Source organism: Babylonia areolata, chromosome 15 (genome assembly GCF_041734735.1).
Source record: "Babylonia areolata isolate BAREFJ2019XMU chromosome 15, ASM4173473v1, whole genome shotgun sequence".
Classification (NCBI taxonomy): domain Eukaryota; kingdom Metazoa; phylum Mollusca; class Gastropoda; order Neogastropoda; family Buccinidae; genus Babylonia; species Babylonia areolata.
Genome location: NC_134890.1, coordinates 13,025,312 through 13,035,108, shown reverse-complemented (window position 1 = coordinate 13,035,108; position 9,797 = coordinate 13,025,312). Strand labels below are relative to the sequence as shown.

The 9,797-nt window shown below is 45.8% G+C and overlaps 1 protein-coding gene across 1 annotated transcript in view; it reads left to right on the top strand.

The window, feature by feature from the left end:
- The window catches only part of LOC143290439 (uncharacterized), a 14,089-nt gene extending 7,639 nt beyond the window's left edge, over positions 1–6,450 (top strand). Inside the window, exon 2 of the mRNA XM_076599871.1 lies at positions 5,749–6,450. Within this exon, the coding sequence (XP_076455986.1) occupies positions 5,749–5,954 (206 nt within the window). The 3' untranslated portion in view covers positions 5,955–6,450. The remainder of the gene's footprint in view (positions 1–5,748) is intronic.
- The last annotated feature ends 3,347 nt before the right edge of the window (positions 6,451–9,797 follow it).

The window sequence follows — 9,797 nt, the reverse complement described above, 5'->3', positions numbered from 1 at the left end:
CGCTCTTCACATACACACACACACACGCACACACACACACACACACACACACACACGCACACACACACACACAAAAGAAAAAAAGAAAGAAAAAAAAGGTGTACTGTACGTGAGTAGCCGATAGCTGGATGAAAAATACATAGCATGTTCGTACTCATCATGTTTATAGTTATACAAACTCATTCATTGTGTAAATTCGTCTCCTAATTTTAAGGCGTAATAAGTGTACATAGCAATATTTCTCCGGGAGGTAACACATGGGGTTTGTAGAATAGGAAACAATGTATTGTCATTGATATTTATGAACTCTGGAATATATTTCCGGGCGGATATGACCGTATTTAGGACACACAAACATGAAATGGTATTCATGGAAGAGAGAGAGAGAGAGAGAGAGAGAGAGAGAGTCTTATTCATACTAAACGCCCACACATGGTACTGGTACTGTTGAGCTCGATGGGTTGGATGCGAGTGAACGTGAGAGTCACTGCCCCACGAATGCAAGAGAACGAGGAAGAGGAGGAGGAAGAGGATATGTTTGAGACGTTGGAGGGGACTGAGCCATTGACCTGCCTACATCTGGGGTTGGAGCGGGAGAGGCCGTAGGAGGCTTACATCATTGCCAGACGGCGAAACTGGAGCCCTGGAGGAGGGTGGGGGGGTGGGGGTGGGGGGGGTGCAGGGTGGGGATGGGTGGGGGGGTAAGGGGGAAACCGCGTGAAGCATAAACAGAAAGAATGCCAGCAAGAAACCAAGGGAAAGAAAACAAGAAAAAGAAAAGAAAGGATAAAAAAATGAAGAAGGGAAAACAAACACCCCCAGTTTTGGGTTTTGTTTTTTTTTTTTTTTGTTTCGTTTTTTAAGGTATTTTTTCTCTGTTTTTTAAGGGCATGTGAATACATTTCTTTATCTTTTTACCTTTATTTTATTTAATCCTCCCCTTCCCCCCCCCCCCCGCTCCCCCGCCCCACCCCCTCACCCACCACCGACCCCCTCCAAGGAATTTGTGATGACGTGAGATAAGATAAAACGTGTGTTCTTCCCCCTCCCTCCACACCCTCCACCTCCCACTCCTTTTTTCTTCCACCCCCCTACCCCCCCCCCCCACCCGGCCTGTCTCCCTCCTTCTTCATGTTCCTTCCTTTCCATTCTCTCTCTCCATGTGTGTGTGTGTGTGTGTGTGTGTGTGTGTTCGCGGGCGTTTTTTAACATTTTTTTTATCATTATCATTTTTAAAAGTATTTATTATCCTGCTTATGACTTTATGCAGTATTGCATAGTGTAGATCCTGTTAAAAGCGGGAACTGGATGTAAAAAAAAAAAACCCAAAAAACCACGCCAGTGCTTATCTATTATCCTCGAAAATAATTTGTTTTGTCTTCTCTCTCTCCCTCCCACTCTCTCTTTCTCTCACTGTCTCTAGACCTTTGCTGTCTTCTATGCCTTCTCTCTCTCTCTCTCTCACTCACTCTCACTGTCTCTCGACCCTTGCTGTCTTCTATGCCTTCTGTCTCTCCCTCCCTGTCTCTCCCTCCCCCTCTCTCCCTCCCTCTCTCTCACTCCCCCTCTCTCACTCTCACTGTCTCTCGACCCTTGCTGTCTTCTATGCCTTCTCTCTCCTCCCTCCCTCTCTCTCCCTCCCTCTCTCTCTCTCTCACTCTCACTGTCTCTCGACCCTTGCTGTCTTCTATGCCTTCTCTCTCTCCCTCCCTCTCTCTCCCTCCCTCTCTCTCTCTCTCACTCTCACTGTCTCTCGACCCTTGCTGTCTTCTATGCCTTCTCTCTCTCCCTCCCTCTCTCTCCCTCCCCCCTCTCTCACTCTCACTGTCTCTCGACCCTTGCTGTCTTCTATGCCTTCTATCTCTCCCTCCCTCTCTCTCTCTCCCTCCCTCTCTCTCTCTCTCACTCTCACTGTCTCTCGACCCTTGCTGTCTTCTATGCCTTCTCTCTCTCCCTCCCTCTCTCTCCCTCCCTCTCTCTCTCTGTCTCTCACTGTCTCTCGACCCTTGCTGTCTTCTATGCCTTCTGTCTCTCCCTCCCTCTCTCTCCCTCCCCCTCTCTCACTGTCTCTCGACCCTTGCTGTCTTCTATGCCTTCTATCTCTCCCTCCCTCTCTCTCCCTCCCTCTCTCTCTCTCTCACTCTCACTGTCTCTCGACCCTTGCTGTCTTCTATGCCTTCTCTCTCTCCCTCCCTCTCTCTCCCTCCCTCTCTCTCTCTCTCACTCTCACTGTCTCTCGACCCTTGCTGTCTTCTATGCCTTCTCTCTCTCCCTCCCTCTCTCTCCCTCCCTCTCTCTCTCTGTCTCTCACTGTCTCTCGACCCTTGCTGTCTTCTATGCCTTCTATCTCTCCCTCCCTCTCTCTCTCTCCCTCCCTCTCTCTCTCTCTCACTCTCACTGTCTCTCGACCCTTGCTGTCTTCTATGCCTTCTCTCTCTCCCTCCCTCTCTCTCCCTCCCTCTCTCTCTCTGTCTCTCACTGTCTCTCGACCCTTGCTGTCTTCTATGCCTTCTCTCTCTCCCTCCCTCTCTCTCCCTCCCTCTCTCTCTCTCTCACTCTCACTGTCTCTCGACCCTTGCTGTCTTCTATGCCTTCTCTCTCTCCCTCCCTCTCTCTCCCTCCCTCTCTCTCTCTCTCACTCTCACTGTCTCTCGACCCTTGCTGTCTTCTATGCCTTCTCTCTCTCCCTCCCTCTCTCTCCCTCCCTCTCTCTCTCTGTCTCTCACTGTCTCTCGACCCTTGCTGTCTTCTATGCCTTCTATCTCTCCCTCCCTCTCTCTCTCTCCCTCCCTCTCTCTCTCTGTCTCTCACTGTCTCTCGACCCTTGCTGTCTTCTATGCCTTCTCTCTCTCCCTCCCTCTCCCTCCCTCTCTCTCTCTCTCTCTCACTCTCACTGTCTCTCGACCCTTGCTGTCTTCTATGCCTTCTATCTCTCCCTCCCTCTCTCTCCCTCCCTCTCTCTCTCTCTCTCACTGTCTCTCGACCCTTGCTGTCTTCTATGCCTTCTATCTCTCCCTCCCTCTCTCTCCCTCCCTCTCTCTCTCTCTCTCACTGTCTCTCGACCCTTGCTGTCTTCTATGCCTTCTATCTCTCCCTCTCTCTCTCTCTCTCTCTCTCTCTCTCTCACTGTCTCTCGACCCTTGCTGTCTTCTATGCCTTCTATCTCTCCCTCCCTCTCTCTCTCTCTCTCTCTCACTCTTACTGTCTCTCGACCCTTGCTGTCTTCTATGCCTTCTATCTCTCCCTCTCTCTCTCTCTCTCTCTCTCACCCTCACTGTCTCTCGACCCTTGCTGTCTTCTATGCCTTCTATCTCTCCCTCCCTCTCTCTCTCTCTCACCCTCACTGTCTCTCGACCCTTGCTCTCTTCTATGCCTTCTCTCTTTTCCACCCTCCCTCTCTCTCTCTCTCTCACTGTGTCTCGACCCTTGCTGTCTTCTATGCCTTCCCTCTCTCCCTCCCTCCCTCTCCTTCCCTCTCTCTCTCTCACTGTCTCTCGACCCTTGCTCTCTTCTATGCCTTCTTTCTTTTCCACACACTCTCTCTCTCCCTTTGTCTCACTTTGTTTCTCCCTCCCTTTGTTTTTTTCAGGGCTGGACGAAAAAAGCACAGGCTGTGTTTAGTCCATTACCATTGCTCCTTCCTTCTCACGTTCTCTCTCTCTACCCCCCCCCCACCCCCCCCTCTCTCTCCGTCTTCCAACCCCTTCTCTTGTGTCTCTCTCTCCTCCACCTCCCCTCCCTCCCTCCCACTTCCCCAGTTAGATTAATTGGAAAGGGGTATTACTGATTTTTCTTCTTTTTTTTTTTTTTGTGGTGGATCATCCCAGCCTCTTCAACCTTTGTTGATTTTCCCAACAATTTGATTTCAGTTGCAGAGTGAACTGAAGACGTGCACACACATTTCACCTTCCCGGAATTTTTAAATCGGCCCAACGCCTACCTACACAGTAAAGACTCGTCGATAGATAGATAGATAGATAGATAGATAGATAGATAGATAGATAGATAGATAGTTACCCACCGTGGATTAAGGATCTGAGTTTGATTCACCATGAAACTGAAATGTCTAAAGTAGTTAGCGACAACACTTTCGAAGCTGGGTTTTGACGCACCACTCAGTAGCAAAACGAGGTCTGAAAGTTATATTTTCTAATGAGCTGTACGCTTAGAATGGGGGGAAAAGAAGAAGAAGAAGAAGGAAAAAAAAAAAAAAAAGAGGAAAATCAAAATGCCAAACAAAACGGTGCAGTGCATTGGGGGTATATTCATGAAGTAGGTTGTTACGTCATGCATTACTGCTTGTACTGTGCCCCCCCCCCCACCCCCCCCCACCCCCCCGCTCACCCTTTAGGCAGCCATACTACTGTTTTCATGTTTGACTCACTTGTGTAAACAAAGTGAGTCTATGTTTTAACCCGGTGTTCGGTTGTCTCTGTGTGTGTGTGTGTGTGCGTGTGTGTGTGTCCGTGGTAAACTTTAACACTGACATTTTCTCTGCAAATACTTGGTCAGTTGACACCAAATTTGGCGTAAAAATAGGAAAAATTAAGTTCTTTCCAGTCATCTTGTTTAAAACAATACTGCACCTCTGGGATGGGCACAAAAAATAAAAAAAGCCTAATTATATGCAAACTGCATTTACTGTTATATTTATATTTTTTGTATTCTCTAAACTTGGCACTTTGATCTGATATTCTGACCCAACAACAAGAGCAGTCATTATTATCATTTTTTGTTCAAACAGGAACTTCTTTTGCTAAACATGGAAGTTTTATTTATTTTGCAAACGTTTTTGGTGCAGATAGTAAAAAAGGGAAATTACTCTGTAATTAATGCTAGGGGACTTAATTTGCTTTAAACTGATCTTTCTCATCTTAAACATTACATTTTGAAATTATATTCAATACATAAAAAGCTTGTGTGTTTTACTCTGTCACAAGTGAGTCTTGAAGGCCTTGCCTCTCTTGTTGTATTTTGTATTTGTATTTCTTTTTATCACAACAGATTACTCTGTGTGAAATTCGAGCTGCTCTCCTCAGGGAGAGCACGTCGCTATGCTTCAGCGCCACCCTTTTTTTTTGTATTTTTTCCTGCGTGCAGTTTTTATTATTGTTTTTCCTATGGAAGTGGATTTTTCTACAGAATGGTTGTGTGTGTGTGCGCGCGCGCGCGCGCGCGTGTGTGTGTGTGTGTGTGTGTGTTTATTTTTTATTTTTTGGCAGGGTTTGTAAAGAGATTCATTAAAATTTTTTTTAATAGGCTTGTGTGTGTAAGTACCAACCTGATACACCTGCCATGTTTTGTGCGTTCGGCGTTTGATTACAGGCTTGAAAAGGGAGATAAAAAAAAAAGCCCGAAAATTACGGTTTTCCTGTATTTTGTTTTTGTTTATTTGACGTCTTTTTGTGGTGTTGCTGTCTCTCTCTGCCTGCCTGCATGTCTGTTTCTCTCTGTGTGTATTCCTGTACCTGATCATAGTTGATAACATTTCCCCCTGTCTGTCTGTTTCTGTGTGTGTATTCCTGTACCTGATCATAGTTGATAACATTTCCCCCTGTCTCTCTCTGTGTGTATTCCTGTACCTGATCATAGTTGATAACATTTCCACCCTGTCTGTCTGTTTCTGTGTGTATTCCTGTACCTGATCATAGTTGATAACGTTTCCCTCTGTCTGTTTCTCTGTGTATTCCTGTACCTGATCATAGTTGATAACATTTCACCCTCTTGTCCTTTGGGTTTTTTTTCCAGGACAGAACTGCCAGCTCGGTCTCCGGATCATCCCACGTGGCCGCATCGTCGCTTCCGGTGGCTCCCTCTGCCACTGCCGTATGAAGCGCAGGGGACGTAACCACAAGCTGGAGGCCGTCTGCTTCGACCCGAAAAGCCCCAAGATCGCCAGGCTACTCAAGAGGATGAGCTCTAAGACCAAGAAGCCAAAAACAAAAATTGATTGAGCACTTTGGCTTTTTTTTCTCAGACAAACCCAGCCCGGTCCCAATTTTGGTACCGAGAAACTGCCAGTTCTTTTAAAACGAGCAGCGAGTTCGCTTCTTGTTCGAGACTGCTGAATTAAAAAAAAGAAAAAGAAAAAAAAAAAGTTATTGATTGAGCAACTCGGCGTTTTACCGAGAAACTACCAGCTCTTTTAAAACGAGCAATGTGTTCGCTTTTTGTCCGAGACTGCTGAATGACATTAATAAGCCTGACTGGTTTAGACCCAGTACTTTTGATACACAAGCCGAGAGACCTGGAGGAGGAATCTGGTTAACCTTTCTGTGCGGCGTCCCGATGACTCTTCACAGAGTTCAGGGGGTGAAGAACTAGCAGAACAAAGGAGCCAAAATTACCTGGTTATGGTTAATCCTTGGTGTCAAAACAGTACTCTTTTTGCATATTAAAAAAAAGAAAAAAAAGAAAGAGAAACCCGAAGAGAGCTGGACGGGAGTGTGGAGGGTGGGTGTCGGTAAGATGAGAGGAAAGAGATGGGATGGGGGTGGAGTGGGGGGTGGGAGGGTGGAGGGGGGGGGGGGGGAGAGGGGTCGTGATTGAGGGGTGGGAGTGTAGCACGGGACGGTAATCTGAACAGAGTGAGTTGGAGAGGCACACCGAGACCAACACCCGGAAATGAGCCAACACAATTTTTTTTTTTTGGATTGGGGTGGCATTGTTCTCGCCGTTTAAAACGCTTGAGCATTTGTTGTTGTTGTTGCCATTGCTTCTGTTGTACAGTAGAGGGCATTTCTGTATTGTTGCTGTTAATATGGGAACGTAACTGACTGAGCTTGTAGTGTTATCACTGATGATTTTAATACCTGCTCAATCTTTTTCTACATTTGTCATAGGCTGCATTTGTGTGTGTGTGTGTGTGTGTGTGTGTGTGTGTGTGTGTGTGTGTGTGTGTGTGTGTGTGTGTGTTCACTTCAAAAATTGTGTACGCACTAGGCTGGTAAACCATCCAGTCACAGTCTTGTTGACGGTGACTGGTCCACAGTATACGGCTGCTCGTATTGTATTGTATTGTATTGAATTTACCACTCCTTGTCACAACACATTTTCTCTGTGTGAAATGTGGCCACTCTCCCCAGGGATAGCACGTCGTTAAAGTGAAACGCCCCCATTTTGTTTCTGTCTGTAAAGTGTAAATGTTTTCCCACAAAAGGGGATTTTTTCTACAGGAACAGTCCTTTTGTTACCGTTGTTTTTTTTTTTTTTTTTTTTTTTTTTTTTTTTTGTACGTGCTGCACACGGGACATCGGTTTGTCGTCTCATCCCTAATGACTAGCCTCCAGTCCACCCCACCACTGAAAGGTCTAATGGAGAGGTCTGGTGCCGAGTGTGTGGGATTCCTACCCCCGCGCTCAGATTCTCTCGCTTCCTAGGCGGACGCGTACACCTCGTCCGTGGCCACCCCTCCACTTGATTGACAGTCGACGATTAGCTTTGGGTTTCTCTTATACGGTTTGTTACAGTTGGGCCAACAGCAAATTGAGAGCTGTATAATCAGTGGTTTCTCCATTGCAGTGGTCGGAAGTCATTTACAGCTTAGTCTTTTGTGAAGGACTGTGACTCTCAAACTAGGAGGCAAGAATGCTCTGGTTCTTAGTGCTGCAGCCTTGGTGGTAAGTTGGCCTTAGGGAACCATCCCAACGCCGACTGTCCTAAAACCTTTTGGCCAAGAGAGAGTGGGCAAGACACTCTACAGTGTAATCACGTTCTATCCCAGATAGTCGGGACAGCAGTTGCCTCCTCGCCTGTTGTCTGATGGTCATAGCCGGACACGACTATCATACATAACACAGGGTGTGCTGTTGAATGCAGATTGATCACAGCACATGGTTTGTGACATTGATTTTGATTTGAAAGACACCCCACTCCACACCACCCACCTATTAACTCACTCAGTACGGCCAGTCCTCTCTTCTCCTCTACACAGACCCCTCGGATGTCCAGTGGGTGTCTGAATGACCCAACCTTTAGCTTCCGTCGTCAGAACTGTGGTATTCTTTGTCAACATTCACCTCTTCAGTATAGGAGCGTTCCGCTTGCAATATTTTGATGATGGTAATTGGGATGAAGCGCTGTTAACGTCGTCTCTTTCGCCGTTCGTATGGAGAGAGTTAAAAAGAAAAAAAAAGAAAGAAAAAGAAAAGAAAAGATTGACGACAAAACCAGATGATTGAAGGTGAACATCAACGTGTCTTCAGAAGTCGTTCTATATTTTTGACGACAGACACCTACATTCATACAAGGGCTCTTTGTGATCGATGTGTGTTGGCCTTTAAAAATTGAGGTTTGAAAATGAAGAAAAATCACATCGTAAGTTGATGTGACCCTTTTACCACCACCACCACCACCACCACCACACACCAAGGAGGGTATTTAGTATTTACCCCGGTCTGTCTGTCTGTCTGTCTGTCTGTCTGTCAGTCTGTCAGCAGCGTCACAGCCAAAGTTGTGGAGGGATTTCAATGTCAGCATTTGTGGAAGCATTAGTTCTGGGCCCAGGACCGAGTATGGGTTTGGGTTCGGTAATCCGGATTGGTGTCACGGTTTTAAGGAATGATGGAGGGGGGTGGGGGTGGGGCGGTGGGGGCAGTTTGGAAAGGCGTGTGGTTTTACGGAGCGCGCAATTAACGATCTGTTTTTTTTAAATTTTAATTTATTTTATTTCATTTTGTTTTGTTTTTTTAATTTGATAACCGGATAACAGACTGTTGGCAAGTGACCGAACTTTGTGAGATGACTGAACTGGCAAGCAGACCACAATGATGATGATGATGATGATGATGATGATGATGATGATGATGATGGTGATGATGATGATGATGGTGGTGATGATGATGGTGGTGATGATGATAATGATGATGGTGATGGTGATGATCAACAGGGAGCTTCTGGGCAATGAAAACGATAATGGTTTTATTCCCTTTAACCCTTTATGAACCATAGAGAAACTCTGCAACATGACATTAACTCACTCAGTACGGCCAGTCCTCTCTTCTCCTCTACACAGACCCCTGGGATGTCCAGTGGGTGTCTGAATGACCCAACCTTTAGCTTCCGTCGTCAGAATTGTGGTATTCTTTGTCAACATTCACCTCTTCAGTATGAGAGCGTTCCGCTTGCAATATTTTGATGATGGTAATTAGGATGAAACGCTGTTAACGTCGTCTCTTTCGCCGTTTGTATGGAGAGAGTTAACCCTTTATGAACCATAGAGAAACTCTGCAACATGACATTAAAAGGATGACGACAGCAGGTGAAGAGCGGAAACAGAGAAACAAAACTGGGAAAAAGAAAAAGGTCTAATGTATGCATCAGTCCGATAACCAATACAGTGATATGAATAGTGAAAGCAATACTGATACGCGTAATGTAAACACACACATCTATCTATCTATATGCAGAGCGTAATAATTTTAAAGATCCCCATAGTCAAATGCACAGATCACATATTATTAAAACTACCAAAAATAAGGAAGTGTTCAGTTTTGTATCGGCCTAGTTGAGCCTGAAATGGGATTTGGCGGGTGGGGGTGGCAATAGCTATGGCATAGTTTAACAAGATATACTGAATAATATTTTACCATTTTAGATTCTACTGATTTGCAAGTATTCTACTATTTTAGCACCCATTTGCCAGTAAGACTGCAACTGGATGCATACAGGCTAAACAATGCATACAATGTTCATGTTCATGTACAGGATTCAGTGTTTAGGTTAACACATGTCATTATTCCAGACCCTATTCGAAACGTAGGGTGGTGGCATAAGTGGTTGACTCGGAATTCAGACTG